Source organism: Brachyhypopomus gauderio, chromosome 4 (genome assembly GCF_052324685.1).
Source record: "Brachyhypopomus gauderio isolate BG-103 chromosome 4, BGAUD_0.2, whole genome shotgun sequence".
Classification (NCBI taxonomy): domain Eukaryota; kingdom Metazoa; phylum Chordata; class Actinopteri; order Gymnotiformes; family Hypopomidae; genus Brachyhypopomus; species Brachyhypopomus gauderio.
Window position 1 is genome coordinate 2,211,462 of NC_135214.1, and position 26,038 is coordinate 2,237,499.

The 26,038-nt window shown below is 40.6% G+C and overlaps 3 protein-coding genes, 1 long non-coding RNA gene and 1 pseudogene across 5 annotated transcripts; all 5 read left to right on the forward strand.

Moving 5' to 3' along the window:
- The first annotated feature begins 723 nt into the window (after window positions 1–723).
- On the forward strand, window positions 724–11,257 carry LOC143511817 (uncharacterized). Its single transcript, XR_013130285.1, has 3 exons — window positions 724–750; window positions 2,052–2,212; window positions 2,334–11,257. It is a non-coding gene; the product is annotated as an uncharacterized LOC143511817 (long non-coding RNA).
- Window positions 11,258–11,708: 451 nt separating this feature from the next.
- gtpbp8 (GTP binding protein 8) lies at window positions 11,709–15,179 on the forward strand. Of its 2 annotated transcripts, none has more exons than XM_077001452.1 (6): window positions 11,709–12,362; window positions 12,481–12,579; window positions 12,821–12,951; window positions 13,041–13,140; window positions 13,375–13,493; window positions 13,937–14,811. In XM_077001452.1, the coding sequence occupies exons 1-6, from the start codon at window positions 12,036–12,038 to the stop codon at window positions 13,953–13,955; spliced, it is 795 nt and encodes a 264-aa protein (XP_076857567.1). In that variant the 5' UTR covers window positions 11,709–12,035; the 3' UTR covers window positions 13,956–14,811. The 2 variants fall into 2 exon arrangements, with proteins under 2 accessions (XP_076857567.1, XP_076857566.1); XM_077001451.1 differs by lacking the exon at window positions 13,937–14,811 and adding an exon at window positions 14,819–15,179 and having other exon boundaries at window positions 11,711–12,362.
- Window positions 15,180–15,277: 98 nt separating this feature from the next.
- slc10a2 (solute carrier family 10 member 2) lies at window positions 15,278–21,063 on the forward strand. Its single transcript, XM_077001448.1, has 6 exons — window positions 15,278–17,414; window positions 17,994–18,112; window positions 18,525–18,613; window positions 19,228–19,403; window positions 19,496–19,653; window positions 20,385–21,063. The coding sequence occupies exons 1-6, from the start codon at window positions 17,035–17,037 to the stop codon at window positions 20,552–20,554; spliced, it is 1,092 nt and encodes a 363-aa protein (XP_076857563.1). The 5' UTR covers window positions 15,278–17,034; the 3' UTR covers window positions 20,555–21,063.
- Window positions 21,064–21,200: 137 nt separating this feature from the next.
- LOC143511813 (uncharacterized) lies at window positions 21,201–24,627 on the forward strand (annotated as a pseudogene).
- Window positions 24,598–26,022, forward strand: LOC143511815 (toll-like receptor 13). Its single transcript, XM_077001450.1, has one exon. The coding sequence runs from the start codon at window positions 24,740–24,742 to the stop codon at window positions 25,715–25,717; it is 978 nt and encodes a 325-aa protein (XP_076857565.1). The 5' UTR covers window positions 24,598–24,739; the 3' UTR covers window positions 25,718–26,022.
- Window positions 26,023–26,038: the final 16 nt, after the last annotated feature.

Below are 26,038 nucleotides of genomic sequence, written 5' to 3' on the forward strand. Positions count from 1 at the left end.
ATTTGATTTTTTTTGACTGAGTCTTGTTTTGGAGTTCATTACAGACAGAAAATTGCATTTGTATATATTTTTTCATTACTGGACCTAATTCGGGTCTGAAAGGGTTAACACTATATCAGGGCCTTCAAGACCTTCTCTCATAACACCCCCATTTTCATTTACTGTGAACTTGTGGGAAGGACAAAGAGGATTCTGGTAGTAACTCCCATTGGCATGCAGTGTTTTCCTAAGACTAAGCTTAGGTTATTGGGCACTCAGTGGAGATTGTATTTGTACACAATCAGTATTGGATAAGTGTACAAGTCCCACTAGTGTACAAGTCCCACTAGAGTTTATAAGAAAACTGAACAAAAGTAATTTTTCATCTACACTATATAAGAACCAATGTGTCATTTCTTCTATACATCTACTGTGTCGGAAGTACTTTAACACATTACGTATCAATCCTGAATACTTTTCGACATAATTCACCTACACATTTGTGTGTTAAGCTTAAAAAAAAGTATATTTATTTCAGAAAAATAATTAATTAATTTTACTTGAGTTTTTAGTATAAAATGTAAGTATCTGTGGATAAAAATGTAGATTATTTCCCCTCGAACAGAAAAACATCCAAAAAATTTAAACGAGTACTTGAACCAATCACGTCTCTCCAGTCCAGTTTTTCTAAATCGTCAACCGTTGCCTCGCTCTTTTTTTGGACGTTGGTGGCCAACATGGAACCTGGCTCTGACCTAGCAGGACCTAGCAGTAAGTATTTTAAATTGTATAAACCTTTTGGGTTTAAAAAACATAATATTGCTAACAAGCGATGCCGGTAGAAAATTAATAAATTAATAAATTGAATAAAAATAAATTAAGTACTACCGTTCAAGACAAGTAGTTAGCTAGGTTAGCTAGCAGCCAAAGTCTATTAACAGAACATTCATTTAACATTAGCTAACGCTAGCTAGCTATGTTATCTGATAAGTTAGCGCTTGAGCACAGATAAATAGTATATTCAAAACAGGCTTGCTGTTAAATTAGGTTTACTGTTATTTCTTGCCGTAAGTTAGCTACGCTAGCTAGCTAAATAAGCTAGAGCTGGGTTAGTGTAACTAGCTGCACTGCATAATTCAGTCATGAAATGGCGCCAAAATATGTTGACCTTGGTTGATAGCATTACCTCAGCAGCTCTCCCCATAACATCCCAATATCCTTTACAGTGAACATGCTGCTAAATTAAAAATAACACATTTTGAAAAACAATGTGAATTGTAAGATGTTTTTCTTAATCTAAAGAGAGATAATATTACAAAAAAAACTAAACTAGAAGACATTTTATTCACCGGGTCACAGGAGTGAGCACGTGAGCTAGTTGAGAATATGGACGCTTTAGCTGCTGAGGTACTGAGCTACTGTCAACCTATTTTGACCAATCTTATACACAAAACGATGCAACAGTACAGTAACGTAGACTTTAATTTACGTTCTCCACTTTCTCAGTATTACTAAAGCAACATTTGATGTATTAAGTATTTGGTGGCCTGGTTGTCCTACTGTAATGAGGGAAGAATGTATTTAACTTAATTAAGATGATTATTAATATTCATTTTTGTTAGAAATGTTGTTATTTGTAGTATAATCAGACTAACTTGTTTGGTTCCAGGACAGAGAAGAGGAAAAAGAAAAATTTCAAGTTCTTGTCACCCTCTTTAAGGATGACAAAGAATATTCAAGGAAGATCTATGATGTTTACAGCACAGAGCATCTCATTGAGAAAACAAGCTGGATATGTTGTAAAACGATTACTGAAAGTTAACACACATTTTCAGGAATTTGTTGATGTAGATAAGAACATATACATCAGTAACTTAGATAGATTCCAGGTGTTTTTATCATGCAAAAAGTCAGCCTCGCCTCAGCCTATGGCTGTTGCAATCTGCCAAGTTCAGGTACTCGTGTTTACATTTTGTGGACTTTTTTGTGTGGCTGTAGTTTTGGAATTTGCACAAAGCCTGATGTCTTTGAGGTGGTTATCCTCATAAAGAATAACTGCTTTACCTTTGCAGCTTACCCAAGAATCGCATGAACATGAAGAACTGAAGTCTCTCTTGGAAAGGAAAGCACCAGAGACACTTGATGAAATTAAAACAAAAGGCATCGTGACAGAAAAATCAAGACTAAAGCTCATTAAAGTATGCATATCTGACCTGGTGGAGAAGCATGGCTTGTAAGTAAATAAATAAGTTGTAGCTTGGTTAGTTTTGAATGCTATAATAGGATATGGCTTGAGACATCCTGTATCACATCTAATCTAAATCTAATTTCTATGTTCTAATTTTTGTCTTTAGTTATCCATCAACTACTGAAAAAGTAACTCTAGCAAAGAGCATCACTGCTGTCCTTCCATCTATGAGAGTCCAAGTAGATGGAATGGGGCAATGATTTGTAAGTATATGCTTTGGTTCTCAAGATGTGCAGAGTTGACATTCATATTTTTAAATATAAGGCACTATTAAAATTATATAATATTTTAACTGCATTAGAAATACTATTATACAAATTGAAGTCTAGTTTATCCAATAGATAGGCACATGTTTAATATGATGCATGCCTGGCCTGAGACATTAGAGGCATATAGCAGCAAGCATCTGCAATTGAACTGTATCATTTCACTTGTCCAAAACTACACAATATGCCATATTGCCAGTTAGATCTGAGGGCCAGGCTCAAGCTAGGTTTCTCTTACACATAGGAACCTGTTATGTATGATGCATATGTTATTTGCCTGGCCCAGCGCCTTAAAGGTATACAGGAAGCCTCTGAAATCAACCTGAACAATTTCATGTGTGCACCACTGCATGTGTCACGTTTTCAGTTAGATTTGAGAGCTAAAATGTTACTGGGCCAGGCCAAAATCAGGTTTCTCGTACATAGAGTAACGTGTTATTTATGAAGCATTTGAGTTTTGCCTGACCCAAGACCTTACAGGCATACAGCAGGCCTCTTAAATTGCTGCTCTGCATCATTTGACCTGTGCGCACCACTCCATGTGTCATGGTTCCAGTTGGATTTGAAGCATAAAATTATGCTGGGCCAGGCCAAAATCAGGTTTCTCTTACATATAGTAAAGCGTTATATATGATGCATATGTTATTTGCCTGGCCCAATGCCTTACATGTATACAGCAGGCCTCTGAAATCCACCTCATGAACCATTTCACCTGTGCGCTTAGTCAATATGCCATTTTGCCATTTAGATTTGAGGGCTAAAATGATTCTGGGCCAGGCCAAAATCAGGTTCATCATACATAAAGGAACTAGTTATGTATGATACAATTGAGTTTTGCCTGGCCCAAGACATTACAGGCATACAGCAGGCCTCTGAACTTGAACCTGTGAACCATTTCACCTGTGTGCTTAACTACTCAATATGCCGTGTTCGCAGTTAGATTTGAGGGCTAAAATGATTCTGGGCCAGGCTAAATTCAGGCTCCTCATACATATGGGAACTATTTGTGTATGATGCATTTGAGTTTTGCCTGGCCCAAGACATTACAGGCATACAGCAGGCCTCTGAACTTGCCCCTGTGAACCATTTCACCTGTGCGCTTTACTCAATATGCCATGCTTCCAGTTAGATTTGAGGCATAAAATGATTGTGGGCCAGGCTAAAAACAGGTTCCTCATACATATAGGAAGTAGTTGTGTAGGATTTAATTGAGTTTTGCCTGGCCCAAGACATTACAGGCATACAGCAGGCCTCTGAACTTGGCCCTGTGAACCATTTCACCTGTGTACTTAACTACCCAATATGCCATGTTTGCTGTTAGATTTGACACATAAAATGATTCTGGGCCAGGCCAGAACCAGGTTCCTCATACATATAGGCACTAGTTATGTATGATACAATTGAGTTTTGCCTGGCCCAAGACATTACAGGCATACAGCAGGCCTCTGAAGTTGCCCCTCTGAACTATTTCACCTGCGCGCTTTACTCAATATGCCGTGTTTCCAGTTAGATTTGAGGGCTAAAATGATTCTGGGCCAGGCCAAAACAAGGTTCCTCATACATATAGGAACTAGTTATGCATGATACAATTGAGTTTTGCCTGGCCCAAGACATTACAGGCATACAGCAGGCCTCTGAACTTGGCCCTGTGAACCATTTCACCTGTGTGCTTAACTACCCAATATGCCATGTTTGCAGTTAGATTTGACACACAAAATAATTCTGGGCCAGGCTAAAAACAGGTTCCTCATACATAAAGGAACTATTTATGTATGACACAATTGAGTTTTGCCTGGCCCAAGACATTACAGGCATACAGCAGGCCTCTGAACTTGGCCCTGTGAACCATTTCACCTGTGTGCTTAACTTCTCAATATGCCATGTTTGCAGTTAGATTTGACACATAAAATAATTCTGGGCCAGGCTAAAAACAGGTTCCTCTTACATAAAGGAACTAGTTATGTATGATACAATTGAGTTTTGCCTGGCCCAAGACATTACAGGCATACAGCAGGCCTCTGAACTTGGCCCTGTGAACCATTTCACCTGTGTGCTTAACTACCCAATATGCCATGTTTGCAGTTAGATTTGACACACAAAATAATTCTGGGCCAGGCTAAAAACAGGTTCCTCATACATAAAGGAACTATTTATGTATGACACAATTGAGTTTTGCCTGGCCCAAGACATTACAGGCATACAGCAGGCCTCTGAACTTGAACCTGTGAACCATTTCACCTGTGTGCTTAACTTCTCAATATGCCATGTTTGCAGTTAGATTTGACACACAAAATAATTCTGGGCCAGGCTAAAAACAGGTTCCTCATACATAAAGGAACTATTTATGTATGACACAATTGAGTTTTGCCTGGCCCAAGACATTACAGGCATACAGCAGGCCTCTGAACTTGAACCTGTGAACCATTTCACCTGTGTGCTTAACTTCTCAATATGCCATGTTTGCAGTTAGATTTGACACATAAAATGATTCTGGGCCAGGCCAGAACCAGGTTCCTCATACATATAGGCACTAGTTATGTATGATACAATTGAGTTTTGCCTGGCCCAAGACGTTACAGGCATACAGCAGGCCTCTGAAGTTGCCCCTCTGAACTATTTCACCTGTGCGCTTTACTCAATATGCCGTGTTTCCAGTTAGATTTGAGGGCTAAAATGATTCTGGGCCAGGCCAAAACAACGTTCCTCATACATATAGGAACTAGTTATGCATGATACAATTGAGTTTTGCCTGGCCCAAGACATTACAGGCATACAGCAGGCCTCTGAACTTGGCCCTGTGAACCATTTCACCTGTGTGCTTAACTACCCAATATGCCATGTTTGCAGTTAGATTTGACACATAAAATAATTCTGGGCCAGGCTAAAAACAGGTTCCTCTTACATAAAGGAACTAGTTATGTATGATACAATTGAGTTTTGCCTGGCCCAAGACATTACAGGCATACAGCAGGCCTCTGAACTTGAACCTGTGAACCATTTCACCTGTGTGCTTAACTTCTCAATATGCCATGTTTGCAGTTAGATTTGACACATAAAATGATTCTGGGTCAGGCCAGAACCAGGTTCCTCTTACATAAAGGAACTAGTTATGTATTATACAATTGAGTTTTGCCTGGCCCAAGACATTACAGGCATACAGCAGGCCTCTGAACTTGAACCTGTGAACCATTTCACCTGTGTGCTTAACTTCTCAATATGCCATGTTTGCAGTTAGATTTGACACATAAAATGATTCTGGGCCAGGCCAGAACCAGGTTCGTCATACATATAGGCACTAGTTATGTATGATACAATTGAGTTTTGCCTGGCCCAAGACATTACAGGCATACAGCAGGCCTCTGAAATTGCCCCTCTGAACTATTTCACCTGTGCGCTTTACTCAATATGCCGTGTTTCCAGTTAGATTTGAGGGCTAAAATGATTCTGGGCCAGGCCAAAACCAGGTTCCTCATACATATAGGAACTAGTTATGTATGATACAATTGAGTTTTGCCTGGCCCAAGACATTACAGGCATACAGCAGGCCTCTGAACTTGGCCGTCTGACCCATTTCACCAATGCGCTTTACTCAATATGCCATGTTCGCAGTTAGATTTGAGGGCTAAAATGATTCTGGGCCAGGCCAAAAACAGGTTTCCTTTACATATAGGAACTAGTTATGTATGATTCAATTGAGTTTTGCCTGGCCCAAGACATTACAGGCATACAGCAGGCCTCTGAACATGCCCCTCTGATCCATTTCACCTGTGCACTTAACTACTCAATATGCCATGTTTCCAGTTAGATTTAAGGTATAAAATGATGTTGGATCAGGCTAAAATCAGGTTCCTCTCTTAGGGAATGACCTGTTCTTCATGATGCATTTGTTATTTCTCTGGCCCACCATCAATAAGGCTTTCAATAATCCTCTGAAACTGCCCCTTTAAAATGTGTTCACCTATCTGCCCACTGCTCAATATGCCATGTTGTGTGCTGGTATTTCTTCTTCCGATTATTTGTGTTCTAGAACAGCATTACTGTGTTTTTAGTTTTCAAATCTAAGGCTGTGTTCGAAATAGTCTACTACATACTACTGGCATACTGATCGAGCCCCAAATCAGTATGTCGTATGCAGTATGTGACCAAAATGAAAATTTCCAGTACGCGAAACATACCCGGATGACCTACTACTTCCGCAAAATATTCCAGTACGCAAACAGAGCTATCTTCGTGGTGTACTGCATCCCATCATGCAACGCTACGTTCACGTGACCCCGTAGTGTGCTTTGCTTTTGTCGCATACTGGAAACTGTACTGCATACTACTACGAGGACCAGTATGCAGTATCCAGTATATACAGAGTCCAGTATGCAGTATCCAGTATGTAGTAATCTATTTCGAACACAGCCTAAGAATATGTTTCCTTACGTTAGAAATGTTGACGAATTCAATCATCATGTACAAACTGCATACAATTGAAACGACTTGAAATAGAAACCATTTTACAAATGAAATGCTTTTATTTTATTTTTATTTTTTACATTCACAAAATCAGTATGGGAAACAATAACCTTTTAAATGTGTGCTCCTACGCTCGTTTAATGTAAAGTTTAATCTATCGCTTTTAAACAAAGTGCGCAGCAAACACGCATCGTGAACATAACCTTTTTGAATAAGTAACCAACTTCAGCCGCCGAATACGGAGCTGCGAATAAGTAACCAAACGAATCTCAAACTGCGAATAAGTAACCAACTTCAGCCTCGTCCACCAGGGCCTTACTCAGATTTCTTAAATGATTTCACCGATTTTGCAGCAAATTTAGCAGTATGTAGTGACAAAATAATAATGGTAGGAGACTTTAACATACACTTTGATAATGCGGAGGATCCACTGACAAGGGCTTTTACTTCTATATTGAACTCTGTCGGCATTAAACAAAACGTAGTAGGACCTACACATTATCGAAATCATACCCTAGATCTAATATTAACGCTGGGTATCGACGTAGATAATATAAACATACTCCCGCAAACCGTAGCAATCTCCGATCACTATTTAGTCAAATTCGATTTTCACCTTAACATAAATACCCTCCTTAGCAGTGTATAAAGCGCTCGATAAATTCATCAACAGCAACACAGTTTATTGAAACCCTCCCTGACTTAACTGCTTTAGCCCACTCGCCATCCGATCCAGGAGAGTTAGATAGTCTAACCGACTACTTAGAGAATACCTGCAGATCAGCTCTAGATATAGTAGCTCCACTAAAATATAAAAAAGCTAGATCCAAAAAGCTCGCCCCGTGGTACACTGACCAAACTAGAAACTTAAAACAAATAGCACGTAAATTAGAGCGGAAATGGCGATCTACTAAATTGGAAGTATTCCACTGTGCCTGGAAGGATAGCATTATTGACTACAAACGGGCACTCACTAAAGCACGCTCAGCATACTTAGCCTCACTGATAGAGAAAAATAAAAACAATCCTAGATTTCTTTTTAATACTATTTCTAAACTTACAAAAAATCAAGCAGGCACAGAACCTCAGATTCCAGTAAACCTCACTAGTAATGTATTTATAGATTTCTTTGATAATAAAATAGAGAATATTAGACAAAATATAAAACCCTTTATTAGCAATACAACTGGTATGTCATCTGGTTTGGTTGATATTGATTTAAATTACATACCGGGAGAAAAACTTGATGCTTTTCATCCACTCCCAAAATCAGAATTAGAGAAAATAATTTCTGCACCTGCACTACCTGCACACTAGACTCAGTTCCCTCAAAGTTATTAAAAGAGGTATTACCAGCTGTAACTGAACCTCTTCTAACTATAGTTAACTCATCCATTACAATAGGTCACATGCCCAAATCATGTAAGTTAGCAATTATCAAACCTCTGATCAAGAAACCAAATCTTGATCCGACTGTGCTATCTAATTATAGACCCATTTCAAACACATCATTTATATCTAAGATCATAGAAAAAGCTGTTGCCCAGCAATTATGCCTATATCTGCATAGGAATAACATATTTGAAAAGTTCCAATCTGGTTTTAGGCCCCATCACAGTACTGAAACAGCATTAGTTAAAGTAACAAATGATCTCCTCCTTGCATCAGATCAAGGCTATGTATCACTGTTAGTGCCTCTTGATCTTAGTGCAGCTTTCGACACAATTGATCATAGGATCTTGCTAGAAAGGTTAGAACGCTGGGTTGGAGTCTCAGGCACAGCCCTTTCATGGTTTCAGTCTTACTTAACAAATCGCTATCAGTTTGTAGAGCTCAATAATATTTCATCCAAACGTACAATGGTTAAATATGGGGTCCCGCAATGCTCCATCTTAGGACCACTATTATTTACATTATATATGCTACCATTGGGCACAGTAATAAACAAACATGGTGTCAATTTTCACTGCTATGTGGATGACACTCAACTTTACATATCAGCCAAACCCGATGACAAACTCAGTTTAGGAAAAATTGAGGCCTGTGTAAGAGATATTAAATGCTGGATGTCTCTAAACTTCCTACAATTAAATGAGGACAAAACAGAAGTTCTCCTTGTGGGCCCTAAGGCCGCAAGACAGAAAATTCCAAATTTAATGCTTAATCTTGCAGACTATCCCATTACACCTGGCACAGTAGCCAAAAACCTAGGCATCATACTCGACTCCGACCTATCATTTGATAAATATATAGATAATACTACTAGGATAGCTTTTCTACATCTCCGCAATATTGCCAAATTAAGAAATGCATTATCACAGGATGATGCAGAAAAATTGGTGCACGCCTTTGTTAGCTCTAGACTAGACTACTGCAATTCACTACTGTTAGGATGTTCAAATAGGAATCTAAATAAACTTCAAATAGTTCAAAATGCCGCAGCTAGAGTTCTGACCAGAACTAGAAAATTTCAGCATATTAGACCAGTCCTATCAGCCCTGCATTGGCTCCCAGTTAAATTTCGTATTGATTTTAAAATTCTATTATTAGCATATAAAGCACTACACGGGCTTGCTCCTGAATACCTCCAGGAACTTATTTCCTACTATGAACCCCCACGTCAACTAAGATCACAGGGTGCTGGTCTGTTATTAGTTCCACAAATTAACAAGGTAACAGCAGGGGGAAGAGCCTTTTCTTATAAGGCCCCCCAGCTTTGGAATAATCTTCCTAAATGTGTCCGGGACTCTGACACTGTCACAATCTTTAAATCTAGGTTGAAAACCCACTTATTTAGTCTAGCGTTTGATAATTAATATCCCCCTTAGATAAAGGTACAGATCCAGGGGTTCATAGACGAAGGGTTTTATGGTAGACTGGGGTGCTGGTGCTGTCATCCTGTCACTGCTCGTGGTCACTCAAGTATGTTGACGGTGCAGTGGACGGATGCCATTGTCTCAGAATGCCCCCAAGCCTATGTTACCTTCTGGTTCTGCCTTTTTTAGCTAGGCTGTAATAATTTAACTTAGTGCCGGAGTTGCTGCCACACTCCAGAAATGTTTATAATTTTACCTGTCCTGTACATGTCCTCATACAGAGCTAATTTTCCCTGTTTCATTTCTCCACATGGCTGCCCGCCTGCTTGAGGAATAATGAGATGAGGAGAGACAAGCGATCCATCCTGGGCCGGCCACCTCCTGCCTAACCGGATGCCTACACCATGATGGACATTATTACATCTTTTATATTCTGTCTAAATGGACATTATTGCATCTTTTACATTCTGTCTACATTCTGTCTATATTGTTGTTGTTGTCATGGTGACCGGTGTCGGCCAGAGGAGGATGGGCTCCCCCCCTGAGTCTTGGTTCCTCTCAAGGTTTCTTCCTCATGCAAAAACTAGGGAGTTTTTCCTTGCCACTGTCGCCTTTGGCTTGCTCACTGGGGGTTAGGACTCGGCACTTGTAAAGCTGCTTTGTGACAACAACTGTTGTAAAAAGCGCTATATAAATAAAATTTGATTTGATTTGACAAGGGGGCCCTACAGTGGGAGGGGCCCAAGGCAATTGCCTAGCAACGCCTCTATGCAAAGACCGCCTCTGTAAATATACTTTCTTTAAGCTTAACACACAAATGTGTAGGTGAATTATGTCGATATATTACATATATGTCGATACAGGGTTGCCAAATCTTACGCATTGAGCGTGAAACACACGCATTTGAACGTCTTCACATGCTCTCACGCCACACTTCCGATTTCTCACACCGAAAAAAAAATCTAGTTTATTTACCTCTGATCCACATCTATGATTCAATGAGTTACTAGTTCACCCTGGCGCCAACCACTGGCGATCGATCGATCGCGATATAATACTTAATTTGTGTCCATTTTACACCGCCCCGGTAACAATTTACGTTCAGAAAGTAAGTGTCTTCACCAGGATTTTGCTCAGGCTTCCTGGATTGTGTTGATTCCACTAATTCTACCTGGATTGCACTAATTAGAAAATCTAGCAAGCTTGAGCAAAATCCTGGTGAGGACTTTTACTTTCTGAACCTGGAATTGACACATCTGTCTCACTCCTCACAGCGCTGCTCACTGTATGTTCATCATGACGTCGGGGTACTCCTGCAGGACCTGATCAAAGTCATCTATGGATAAGGAGAACAGACGGCAGGTTGACAGAGCGCGAACTGTAGCTCCTTGCCCTTCTCTGGCCAGGAGGGTAATCTCTGGACAAAAGCACAAGCCAGGTCAAAGGTTAACGGAGCCCTGTCTTCTATAATAAATAACACAACAGAGCTTCTGTGAATCCTATTGTGTAATCTCACAATGTAACATGTACTTCCTAACCTCCAAAATGGCCCCCATCACACAGTTCCTCCTGAAAAGAGCTTGTCTCCACAATGACCTATCCATGCTTGATAAAGAACATACGATCACCTGGAGCATTCTGCTGAATAATGACGTCTCCTTCCAGGAACACTTCATATTTCAGTTTTTAAATTATGGCACTGATGAAATTTATATCACAGTTTTGGAACATAGGACAATTCCTCAGCAGGTTTCCACACATCACCATCAAGATTTCCTATAGAGAAGGAAGAAATACATCGCAGCTTCATAGAACATTGTACTTTAGAATAATACTAAAGGAAAACACTTCAGTCAACACTGTTAAGCACCTCTTTCAAAGACCTCGACACCAAACTGAGAGTGCTCTTCTCATTAATCCACTGTCCTTCGTAACGTGCCTTGTAGACCGGAGCGGAACTGCTGCGTGCCGGTCTGGTTTCATCAGGTTTTATATCGGTGAAACACCTTCGTGAGTTGTTTCCAGGCGTGTGCAGTCATCGTCAAGATTAAGCTACAGTGGTCAGCTATACCCTCTCTGGTGTTAGCGTTTATTGCAGTAGGGTGATTTTTTATGTTATGTAATGGGAGACAGTGAATAAGAAGCCACTCAGTTTTTTTCCACGTCTTCATAACGATAGCTGAGGCTAGTTGGGGAAACACGGGTATGGTGCGCTCAAAGTTTCTGTAGTGACCCGCAGCGTTTGTGCGGTGTAGACGTGCAAACATGAGGGCGCGGATTCTGTCTTTGCCGTGTCTGCATTTACAAACCAATGTTGGGCGCATATCTGTGCGCAAACTTCACCATCTGGCCTCTTTGAGCAAAGCCTCACTGCTGCCTGAAAATAAGCGCAAGGGTCTTCTGTATCCGTTCAGTGATCTTGAGACACACCTGTCAAGACAGGTAGACAAAGAGACATTTCATGTATTCCAGCCCAGTGTGGAAGATCTTGTGCAGGCTGAGAAACTTTTCACTCCCTCTGCCAATCACCAAATACTGTTCTTCTCGTCTGCTGTTCGGATAGACCACTTGCCTAAACTCACACAGCCAGAGGTATGGACAGACAAGAAAACTTGATTTGTTTATGCATTTATTACTGGAATGTGTGAGTAAAGTTGTAGTTGTACATAGGTTTGATTTGGGTGTGTGTGTGTGTGTGTGTGTGCTACAGGTGTGTTTCATAGGCAGGAGCAATGTGGGAAAATCCTCTCTCATTCGGGCTCTGTTCTCTCTTGCTCCTGATGTAGAAGTGCGGGTCTCAAAAAAACCGGTGAGCAAATAAACTCTTTGGTTTCTTCTTAATTACATGTTGAGATGTTCCCTGCATGTGTTAAGACGTTAGGGGTCACCAACCCCCCCCCCCCCCCCCCCCCCGCCCACTTTGTAATACATTTATTGCACAACAGATAAAATAATGACCTCCACCAATCAAGACCCACCGACACCATTCATGTTTGTTTAGTATCATCCATGCTACGTTGGTACTCAGTCTTTGTAGTTGCTTTACGCAGGGGCACACGAGAAAATTGAACTTCTTCACAGTGGGGAAAGCATTTACTTTAGTGGACATGCCTGGCTATGGATACAGGGCCCCAGAAGACTTTGTGGATATGGTGGAACCCTACATTCAAGAGCGGAAGAAGTAGGAGTATTGAGAATGTGTTCATCATGGCCTTTGATTCATGCATGAGTGTGTTATGTTATAATATTTGTCTCTTTTGGTCTTGTTAGTCTTCAAAGGACATTCATATTGGTGGACGGAGGTGCAGGACTCCAGAAATTTGATTTGGTTGCTGTGGAGATGTGTGAAGAGTTCGGTATTCCTTATGGGGTGCGTTTGTGCATGCTCCTACATTCAAAAGCCAACAGGTGGCAGCACAATACAGATAAATATTACTACCTACACTTGTTTGGTGGGATATACACGGCTGTGTCTTGCCTTCTTCATGAGAGCCCCAGAGCAAGCTTTTTATCTTCTAGGATTTTGATTTTGTATCATTAGTGTGACTCCAGTGGAAGCCCATAAAGGACTCATCTGGGTTTCTCTCCCTCTCTCTGACTGAAGCTGGTGGTGACTAAGATTGACAGAACTCAGCAGGGCGCTTTGCTCACTCTTCTACTGCAGCTCCACGACTTCATCAAACATCAGACCAGCTCCTGCTTCCCCCAGCCCTTCCTGGTCAGGTAACTCCCACCAATGAACACCGGCTCATGGGCAGAATCTGTCCAGCACTTATGCCATTTGTTAAGTGTTAGGACTTAAATCTTTAAATCTTAGGGTTTAAATTTGAAGTTTAAATGATTACATTTATTATTATTTAATTTATTATTATTTTTTTCTTCATTATTTTGTGTTTTCTCACTCAAATACTGCTGTCAGTGACCCCTTTGACGTCAAAAGCATGCGTTTGCATTTTAAAACTTTACAAACATAACTTGTGCACATAGCACAATACATTTGACCTTAAGGTTATCTAGCAGTAGCACTTATGGCATTAGGAACATGTTATGGTGTAGTAAGTCTGATTAGTCCAGTTCTTGAATAACAATGGGATATAATGGTCTCAAAGTTTCAAACTTGTGCTGAATTGCCACTTTTAGTGTTGTTCATTTTGTGGTCCCTTCAGGTTTCAAGGACCTGTCTGAACCTCTAACAGCTTTCTGCCAGTGCCATCACCTCTCTGATCTACAAGTCAGTGGCTTGTTATCAGAGAGATAGAGGTTCTAGACTGCAGAAGAAAAGGGGAAGTGTAAATCGGATCAGATAGCATTCAGCTCACTGATAAGATTAGAAAGAACACACACACTGCACTACGCCAGATGGTGGCACGCATGCTTGCAACAGAGATGATGATCAGGAACCCCACATTTGAGTGACTGGTTTAGAGGAAATATAAGAAATCTCCTTTTCAAGATAAAGAGCTGATAGGACACACAGCAACCAGCTACTCTAAAGTCAGTAGCTACACACACACACACGTTACACATGTTGAACTTTGGCAGTTTGGCAACTTAACAGAAATGAAGCATTTGAAGTTTAGTAAGAATCGTTCATTCTAAAAAGGAAAAAATAAAGTTTGAAGATAATTTTGAAGATTAAAAAAATGTAAATATGCCATATTTGTCAATTGTGATTTTTTTTTTCACCGCAATCGAAATTTGTCCTCCACTTTTTACCCATCTGTGCAGTTAGAACACACACACACACTAGTGATTACTAGGGGGCTGTGGATCACACGTGCCCAGAGCGGTGTGCAGCCCTAGCCCGGTGCCCGGGCAGTAGTTGGGGTTAGGTGCCTTACTCAAGGGCACCTCAGTCATGGCCTCCGGTCTGGGAATCGAACCCACGACCTTCCGGTCACAAGACCAGTTCCCTACCACAGGACCATGACTGACATGAAAGTTCTGAGGAATAGGGATTTTTATGTAGACAAATGTCAGTACTCATATTTCCGGGGTACTGACACTGAACTGAATTCTAATTCTGATGTTCCCTCCTTCTGCTTCAGTTCAGTGAGGTACTCGGGCATCCACCTTTTCAGGTGCTTCATAGCGCACGTGACAGGAAACCTACAGCTGAGCTCCACAGCCACCTGAGGACCATGGAAAGGTCTCCACAGAGACACTCCCAGACTGATCTGAAAGCAGGAGCTGTAGGCTGAGGCTCTGCGAAGAGGCTGAGACTCGAGATCCGTTTGTCATGTGTCTAAATCAGGCTGCATTGTGTTTTGAGGTGGTGTACATAAGACCATTGCAGCTCACCATGTAGTCGTAGGTAGGCTGTTAAATAAATAATGAATTAATGTCTGCTATTGTGGTTGTTGGACGGTGAAATGATCGGCTTATTGCATTAAAGTTGCTTTTTACTAATATATATATATATATATATCTATATATATATATCCAAAAGTATTTGCTTGTCTTCCTTCACTCACATATGAGCTTGATTGTTTGATTGTAAGAGGAAGGGGCCAGCTCCAAACTGTTCCCACAAAGTTGGGAGTATGGAATTGTCCAAAATGTCTTGGTATGCTGAAGCATTCAGAGTTCCTTTCACTGGAACTATAGGGCCAAGCCCAGCTCCTGAAAAACAACCCCACACCATAATCCTCCCTCCACTAAACTTTACAGTTGACACAATGCAGTCAGACAAATACCGTTGTCAGTCATTGCCAGATGGAGTAGCGTGATTCGTCACTCCAGAGAACGCGCCTCCCCTGCTCTAGAGTCCTGTGGTGACATGCTTTACACCACTACATCTGACGCTTTGCGTTGAACGTGGTAATGTATGGCTTGAATGCAGCTACTGGACCATGGAAACCCATTCCATGAAGCTCTCTATGCACTGTTCTTGAGCTAATCTGAAGGCCACATGAAGTTGTACTATGCGCTTCAGCATCCGCTGCCCTAACTCCATCAGTTTACGTGGCTCACCACTTCATGGCTGAGTTGGTGTTGTTCCCAAACACTTCCATTTTATTATAATACAGCTGACAGTTGACTGTGGAATATTTAGGAGTTTCTCTGGAAATCTGAAACTGATTACATCTCTTACAAGCAATACAGTGCACAACTAACACAGCCTTGAGAACTGCCTTCAAGTCATGGAGTGTAATTTATGATGTGGACTCCTGTGTCATCCCTGTCCTTATGTAGTACACAGTTCTGTGAGGAGATTTAACCCTAGTGTATTATTTGAACCCAAATCCTGTTTTAGCTTTCAGCAACACCCTATTTATTGTGCATCTGTAAAGTGCTTCTGTTCATGCTGGTGGAAAACACCCAGAACTCTCAAGTAGGTTTGTTAATGTTACGTGCAACACTTGCAGACGTTTCAGCTGTAAATGTAAAACCAGGCATGAGAACAGTACGACTTGTCCTGGATCAATAGTAGGAGTGTTAACCCACTGATGACAATTGATGGAACAAGAAAACCCATGTGATGAAATTAAACTGTAGTGTGGATAGTTTCTCATTCAAATACCTTATTCAAATGAAGGTATTAATTTCACAACCTTGTGTAAGATATATATTGCTGCATTATTAGAAAGTTAGATGTTGAGTGTTTTTTTTTTAAGTGTTTGCTGAACTTTGAGCCGTGCCGGTTCAACTCCAACTGCGCAGCGTTTTGGTCTTTAAACTTTAACTTTCGGTCCAGGCGTGTGAATATTTGAGTGCCACGTTCAGTTTGATCTCTCCTTCCCATATCTAAAGAGCCACTTGTGGGATTTACAGCATGTGCTCATTTCTTTTACTGTCCCTGTTCCTCTTTGACGCACACTAGCCTCAGCATGGCCATCCTCCCTGTTTCAGTAGTAGTGATGATGACGATGATGATGGTGGTGGTTATAAAAGTGGTGCAATCACATTTATTGTACCTAAAGTTGAAACAGTGACACTTTTCGCTGCTTTTATATATTATGCGTTTGGACACTGACCCCATAAAATATTTGGCACAAGTTAATTTTTATCATTTTGCCTGTTTTTATTTGACCAGAATGCTTTTTAAAGGCATTATAAACTCGTGACTAGTCTCTGTGTCCCTTGTCACCTAGCAGCCTGGACGGACAGTGTGACAGAAAGAAAGATAGAAAGAATCACCCTAAATAAGAACTGGAAACAGGATCCACTCCACATTCTGCAATTTCTTCTCTGTTACCCCATCGATTTGGAGCCTTCTTTGAATATTTTTTTTTTACACTGCGACCCTGTGGCCGGTCTCACCATGACTGCCACGGCTCCGATCTGCCATGCCAACGCGTCCGTGTGTTCCGGTACATCGTGCCTGGTTCCTGAGAGCAACTTCAACGACCTCCTGAGCTTGGTTTTGAGCATCGTGCTCACCGTCATGCTGGCCTTGGTCATGTTCTCCATGGGCTGCACCGTGGACACGTCCAAGCTGTGGTCACACATCCGCCGGCCGTGGGGCATCTTCATCGGTTTCCTGTGCCAGTTCGGCATCATGCCCTTCGCTGCGTTCGCCCTCTCGCTGGCCTTCCAGGTAGAGCCCGTGCAGGCAGTGGTCATCTTGATCATGGGCTGTTGCCCTGGTGGGTCCAACTCCAATGTCATCGCTTACTGGCTGGATGGAGATATGGATCTCAGGTTAGTCTGCTGTAATGAAGTTAAAGAACAAAACAACTCAAAAAAGTATCAGTTACCTTTATCCAAATTATATTGGGTTCCCAGAACCTCACATTTATTTTTCATCATTTTTATACATCAGTTGATCTGTAGTGCTTTATGTAAACCTATATGTTTTGATCAAGTACATATTTTGGTATTACAATTTGTATTAAAAATGGGGATTCATTTACTCTTTGGAAAAACAACAGGCTTTAATTATTTAACAAATTAAAAATCTTTCAAAATTCAAAATGTTTCACTTAGAATAAGCAATGAATTAAAACATCAGTATTTTATTCACTTTATATGTGTTCCGTTCTATGTGAAGCACTTGGCGCAAATAAAAAGTGTCTTATGTGTTCAGCAGTGTTTCCTCAGGACTCTGATCTTAAGGGATCTTTTGATAAATCAACAAGTGTGATACAATATAAAGCCTTTTGCTCTCTTGTAACGTTTGTTTCACTATTGCATAACACCTGGTTAATAGGGAAGGATGGATGAAAGAATTCCATGGAAGGTTTGATTAACTCTTTTAAGCTTTCAATTTCCTGCCAACAGTATCAGCATGACGACATGCTCGTCCATCCTGGCGATGGGTATGATGCCCCTGTGTCTGCTCATCTACACCTCCGTCTGGACCTCATCCGACACCATTCAGATTCCCTATGATAGCATAGGTGAGTCTCAACCTTCTGTGATGACTAGCTTTAGGTTGAAGTTAAGGCTACAACGATGGTATGGTAGACTACACAAATCAGCCCACATTGCCACATTAACATCTAATCCGAGTGGATAAAGCACATATGTTTATAGTTAGTTTCACTCTGACTGAAAAGCATATGTACTCAAACTAGCCATCGTGAACAGGACTGTTTTGACAGACAGAAAATTGGGCTTTGTTGATCATTACTTGCGGCATTTTGATCAAACCATTTCACGCACATTTCACTGAGACCTCAGGGAGCTATGTTAGTTTGTAGGAAAAGGATACATGTCACCTTTTAACCCAATCCTGGTTGGTGCAATGGCAGTTTTCATGTACAGATTAGGTACTGAATAACTGAAGCTTACAAGAGATGATTTCTTTAGGCATTACACTTGCGTGCCTGCTTGTACCTGTCACTCTGGGGATCTACGTCAAACACCGCTGGCCCAAAGCAGCTAAGAAGATCCTGAAGGTGATGCTTGTTTGAATGTGAAATTCATTTGTTACAAAGAAATTCATATTTGTTACAAAAATCACTATTTCAAGTTTTCAATTAAATTTGATCCAGAGGAATCAAAACATGAACTGGCTTGGGCCTGTTAATACACATGATTTACTCTGGAAATATTTGCCAGTGTCTAAGTATTTGAATCTGCTGGGACCAGTACCATCGTCTGGTGCACAGAGGATTCAACCACAGCACTAGCTGTCTCCACTGCACCCAGTTTATAGACATTTCATTACCAGTTAAAACTGTTCAAACAAATAAAAGCCAGGGACTAAATCACAGTGCATTGCAACATAAACATGCAACAGGAAATGACCATTTTCAAATAGTTAATGAGGTTAAGACCTCGTTGCACCATCATTGTCAGGGGTTTTCAGTTCTAGTTCACACTCGATCCAACTCACCAAGGGCTTGATACTGAGCCGATGAGCAGGATCTGGTGCACCAGGACAGGGAGAATATGTAGGGGAGTAAGGCAGTAGGGCTCCAGGGCTCTGGAAATGCAGTTTAAAACCTGGTTGATGGACAATTATCGATTATGCTTGAATTACATGTTTGGGAACTTATTTTTGTAATAGGTTGGATCCATCATGGGCGTCATTCTCATTGTGGTCATTGCTGTGGTGGGTGGTGTGCTGTACCAGTCCTCATGGATCATATCTCCTGCTCTGTGGATCATTGGAGCCATCTACCCTCTAGTAGGATTCGCCCTGGGCTTTCTGCTAGCTCGATTTGTAGGACAGCCATGGCACAGGTATCACAAGGGAAGCAGAGGTTTCTTTTAAAGTGTGTTTTGCAGGCGTCGTCCTGATATTGCGGGATTTAAATGGGCTTTGTTGATTGCAGGTGTCGCACCATCGCCTTGGAGACGGGCTTCCAGAACTCCCAGCTCTGCAGCACTATCGTTCAGCTGTCCTTCGCCCCTGACGAACTGGAGATCATGTTCGCTTTCCCCTTAATTTACAGTATTTTTCAGCTGGCCGTGGCCATCATGTCCGTGGGAGGTAAGTCTGGCACTGACACTGAGGCGTAGTTACTGCAACATACTTCTCCGAGCATACTGCAGATGTGCTGAGTGATCCTAGAACTTTGACCAGCTGCAATTCGTTTTTTAAGAAAGAGATTTTGAGACAAGCTGAGAACAAAAAGCATTTTCATAACTGAACAGTAAACAAACCAACAGTGATTTATCTTCAATAGGCTTTACTGCAGACATTAGATGCTAATTTGACATGTATGCACCTATTTTAAAAGCAAACAGATTATGGAGAAAGGAAGTGCAAGATCCACAAATGACAAAAGTAAATCAAACGTAAATCCCTTTCACTCCTCTGCAATTTATTTAATTGGCAATTAAAATGACTGTCTTTGCTTAAATAAATTAAAAAAATGCCCCTGTATATTAGTAGGCAGCTCCTTCATGGCATTCAGCTGTGGTTTTTTTCTCAGAGCAAAGTTCATTCATCCTGATTAAACTGACCAGTGTTCATCTAGGCTGTGTCCACCTTTACCTCAGGAGCTAGAGTCATGTGACTGACAGCCCTTTCTTCATTTCTTATTAATAGAAGTCATCAGGGCAGAAGGCACCAGAACGTTGTTTGTGTAATGTGCAGGAAAGCTCGTTTGCAAAAGAACCGCATTAGGAAAGAGACTCAAATCCGTGTTGTCCTGTCACCTTTGCTCTGTTCTCTGTGGGAGTCACTCCTGGTTTCTAAGTCTCTTTCCACTGTTTCAGGTTACCAGATGTACAAGAAGCACTGTAAGCAGCCCAAGCATGTGGGAGACAGTGAAAGGGGAGCAGGTGACCCTGGTATGGAGAAGCAGGATTATGCCTTGGACAATGGTGGATTTCATTGTGATGAAAATGGCAATACTCAAGGCAAGGGAAACATAACTCAGCTATGAGCTGGCATCCCTGTTCCTTTGAACTCCATCAGAAAAGCCCTCTACTCACAGAAAGGTCACTCACTGACGCCACCTGGCTGGAGAGCTCAGAACTGCAGGTTCAGACACTTATTTATTTAGTTCTCTTGACCAGCTATTGTAGCTCAGTCTCTTTGCACAGAGGTGACGTATGGAGGGCCTTAGCATGTGTGTAAGAGTCCCCATTCCAGCACTTGACTAATGTGAGCTTGGGAAACCCAGTGTTAAGTTGTAACTGGTCTGGATGGTTCAGACAACTGAATGTGGCTTTTCTTTTCAGCCTTGTTGCTTGGAGCATATTCTAATTAGGTTCTAATTTAAATAACGTAAAGCACATACATTGCTATTCAGACAAATCCGAAACGTTTCAGTAATATTGTACTTCAATATTAGAAATCTAATTTTTTAAAGAAAGACTTTTAAAATTTGTCACCTTCACAAAACCATGTAATTGAAGAAATAGTGGCCAAAAACGTGTGTCTAGAGTTTCACACGGCGTGGATGTGTCATTACTTTTCCAATGTCTCCTTCTCCTTTCTAACAGCGACTTCTAGAAAAAGTCTAATTTGATGTGAATTGCCTTTTTTAAAAGCTAGTAACGTTTTATGAAACATAGATATACACATTACAATGTTTAAAAACTAAGATATGCAAGTTTGTATGAAGTATTAACCTAGCCCAATATGTATGTTCTAAATAGATACTTGAATTAGGCAGAGTGGAGACATCACAAGCACAGAGGAGCAGCATGTCATGTCAGTGAAACAATATCCTCTCTATTATATGATAACTTTATATGATTCACTTTTTTGCTCCGTGGAGAGAGATTCATTTATTCCAAGAAATAAGAAAAATAGAAACCAAATAAATCTACAAATATATAGAAATATGCACGCAAGTGTATATCTAAACATACGCACACGATAAAAACTGTGGCATCACACATTTGCTTTGTGAATTCCTGGTATGAAAGACCATGAAGCGTAGACTGAAGGAGCTTGTGAGCTGTGGCAGGACGCTGACAAGTGGGTGAACAGAGCACTCAAGAGGACGAGTCCTGCTGGCTCCGGCATGAAACTATCACTCAAAAATCCATTTAAGATTAAATGCAGGATGCACTACTAAAACAAAGCCGTACATTTCACACTTCACAAAAATACAGCATTAAAAACACAAACTCCAAATATGTCACATGCAGCCAAATGTTACGATGACACGACCCTTGGATTCCATTCTGAAAGTTTATTGTGACATTTTATGACTGCATGACCTCCAGTTTTCATGAATTGTTTACTTATAGCATCATAGTGATCAAACTGCAATAAGGTTATAGTGTACACTCTAGACAGGAGACAGGCAACACGTTTTGTGTCAACAAGCAAGGTATTTCTGAGAATATGGCCTCATTTTTCTATTGGTACCAGGGAAATGTACCAGTGTTGGTTTAGTAACTTGACTTTAGGTTTAGAACAGTCCAATTATAAGCTAAGGAATCCAGTATGGCAGATATTGAAAACGTGAGCGGTGAACTCTAGAGTTGGTTCTAGAGTTATGAGAGGAAATGTAGGTTTAATTCTTTTTTTGGTCCTGGAATTTTAGAGCCAGTTTAGAATCACCACTGTGCCAGTCCAGACTTGGAAGTGTCATAAATTTTGGGCACTTCATGGATATTTTGGGCAGCTTCAAAGGGCTTCTGAAAAATACTTGACACAATTAAAGTCACAAGGTGATTCGTTATCCAAGCTGTGGTCAGTGATTGTGGAAAAGCTTTGAACTTACCTGAGAATATTGCATTTTTTAAAATAATATTGTATTTAATAAGTGCTAATCGACACAACATTTTAGCATTTTAGTTGTTGACTAACATTTTAACACAGCAATCATTAGCCTTTCATATCAGAGACTTCCAAACATGCATACTCTATACAACACAGAACATGTTGTATAGCACATGGATGTTTGAAAGTCTCTGGAATGGATGAAAAACAGAACTCTATCAATCTTTGAATGCCTTTATTCAGCTTTACGCCAAATTAAGCCACGAGATGGTTATATAAAATTAGAGTGTGACTTGTGTACAAAAACAGATTAAATGGGAAGTGAAACTGTTTCTAGTAGATTAATGCATTTAACGGTTACGAACCTTGACCAACGTGATCAGCAACAGAAGCACGGCATATGACGGAGACAACAGCAACTCTTCTCTGGACTCGAGATTTTCTTCTACTATTGTGCAAATAGGTGTGATGCTCTCCAGAGACGTGCTATTTCTATGTGTATAAGATGATTTTAACAGTTATTCTACATTCTCTGTTCTTTCTGCTTTTTGAGGCTCCATTTGCATACTGCATACTGCCAGGGAAATGTGTGGTTCATAATGTTAGGAATAAAAGTTCTGAATCCATATGTCATGGGGCAGAACTCTCGGCTACTTGCCATGAAGTCACGGACATCAGACAGGACTTAAAAAGTCTTCCATCTAATCTACGGGGTCTGTGCATCATCAGCCACGCATACTTGCCAGCACTTCCTCCTCTAACTGCTGGTTCATTTTCTCATTTTGTTTCTCTGGAGTATCTTCAGATTCATGGATGTTTTTTAGAGATCCAAGATGGAGCTTTCGTGGCTTGAGAAACCTGACGGAATTGCGGCTCGAGTCGCAGTACACCGAGAGCACCTTGGGGTGCTGTGAAACAGCTCTCAATTCTGCACATTTAAAAGATCTCACAGCTTTGAGAAGACTGACTTTCATTCGGTATAATCTTTCAACTATGGCTTTGAATGTGTTTGATTGTATCCCTCAGCTGGAAATGCTAAAAATTCACATCTGCATAGAAGATTGGTCAGAAATCATTTGTCGCCTGACATGTTTAAAAACAGTTGATGAGCTCATTTTGAAAGCCTCGTATTTAGGAGTACTGAATCACCCAAACTGTTCAATGTGGAATATATCTACGATGGAAATGACCCACAAGTTCCATAATTTATCTTTAGCATTTTGGGAAATAAGGAAAATCGAACAAGGAGCACTGAAGTATTTTGGAGACTTTAAATCTTTCTCCATAACAATACAGGCAGTAACATCTATGTTAATATATTTAGCTTTGTTTGGAATTAGTAAAGTTAACACATTGGATGCAAGTGTTTATAAGTTTCATTTAGGTGAACTGTGCATATTGTCTGAAATATATTCAATTGAACAAATTAATATTAGCTATGAGATAATTTACAAAAAAACTATTACTGATGCGGGTTGTAAAAGCCTCAGAGATTTAACTCTCCATGCTGCAGTTGCAGACACCGTACGTCCTTTAGACAGTCACCTCATGCTGACTCTTACTCTGCATTTTACAAACCTTTCCTCACTGTATATATATAACCAGATACTCAACCATGTTGATGTCAACATGTTGTGTTTTTCTTTACCACAGCCATATAAATGTTTGTTGGTGCTGACGCTAAACAACAACAATTTAACAAGAATAATCAGCAACCAATTTATATGCTTTCCGAGTCTTGAAACGATAGATTTGTCATTTAACAAAATTAATGAAATTGAGGATTTTGCTTTCAGAGGACTGAATAAGTTGAAAGATTTGAACCTACATCACAATAGTATTTTGCACATTCATAAGCATACATTCAGTACCTTATATAGTCTGATATATCTTGACCTTACGAAAAATCCTATATCATACATAGAAGCAAAGTCATTTGAACATTTGAATAACCTTCAGAAGTTTTTCCTTGGTGACCTAAACTACTCTCCATATGAGCAAAAGATTGAAGTAAATACTATATTTGGAGAAATCCCACGTAGTCTGAGTTGCCTGTTCATTAGCTCAGGTGTGAGACCAATGCAGTTGGTTATTGGAAATAATAGCACACTGAACCAGAGCCTGACTCTGTATATTGTAGGACGCAATGTGACTGTTGAAGGCTGTGAAAGTTCACTTATGGATTCTGTAGTTACACTCAAAATCAATTCAGCCCATGTCATTTGTGGTTCTGAATTTATAGCAAAGTATACCAAACGTGGAAAATTTAGAGTTTAAATCAGTCATATCAGACAACGTTGTTGATGTTTCAGTGATCAATCAGCTTGTTTTTCTGATAAAACTGAATCTTGAAAACATTGACTTTTTGAAACAGCCAAACGTAGCATTTATGCTTCATAACTTGACCAAACTAGAGATTCTGATCTTACAAAACTGTAGAATTGATGTTCTCGATGGAAGCCTGACCAAAGACTTGAAGTCTTTGATAGAAATAACTTTAATATTAGAACCCAGTGTGACCATCTTTTCCAGCTTTGTTGAAAATCTCATTCAATTAAAATTCCTGTATGTGTGGAGGTTGAACGTGTTATGCAGCTGCAGTAATGCGTGGATCGTCCCTTGGTCTAAGAACAGCGAAGAGGTAATTGTACAGGCATTCAATCCACCCATGGAAGAGCTGAAATGTTCAGCGACAAACGGAACCAATCATCTGGACTTTGCTCATTACACTGAGGAAGTGTGCTATTTTGAAAAAGAGTTTGTGCTGTTCGTGTCTACGTCTTTGTCGGTGATCACCTTCGTGCTGGCAGTTCTAGTGCAGCGCTTTGCTGGTTCTTACCTGACCCCCCTCTACCATATCGTCCACGGCTGGCTTTGGGAGGCACTTGGGCAGGATGGCAAACGCCACTACCGCTACGACGCTTTCGTCTCCTACAGCGGTAAAGACGAGGGCTGGGTGGTAGAGCAGCTTCTACCCAACCTGGAGCGCCGTGGACCTCTGTTCCTGCGCCTCTGTCTGCACAGCAGAGACTTCCCGGTGGGGCAGGACATCGTAGAGAACATCACAGACAGCCTTTACAGCAGCCGCTGGACTCTCTGTCTGGTCAGCCGCAGTTACCTCCGTAGCGCTTGGTGCTCTCTGGAGCTACAGCTGGCCACCTGCAGACTCCAGGTGGAACAGAGGGATGTCCTCATCTTGGTGTTTTTGGAGAAGGTCCCATCACGGCTGCTCTCCGCCCACCACAGGCTGGCCCGGCTGCTGAAGACCAGGACTTATCTCGCCTGGCCTGAGGACGCTGAGCAGCACACTGCATTTTGGGACAAGATATGGGATAAACTGAAGCCTGAAACGGGTGACCAGGCTTGACTGGAGAATGGAAAAAGCTGTAAAACATGTTTGGATTTACATATCAGTTCAGTATGAACTGAAAAAGGAATTAGCGTAAAAATGAAAATTTTAGTTGATAATTTTAGACTCATGTATAGATTTATCTGTTTTCACTCCAACATTGTGGTTTGAAGGGAAATATTACCCATGCTGCATTTCTAGACATTTATAAACTGTCATTTGATAATATTTTTGAAGCATTTATAATGAAAGGTTTATGTTGTTAAATTTGATTTGTTCAAATGTTTAGTGAATTATCAGTAGATTTCTCATTAACAATTAAATAAGGATTTCATATAC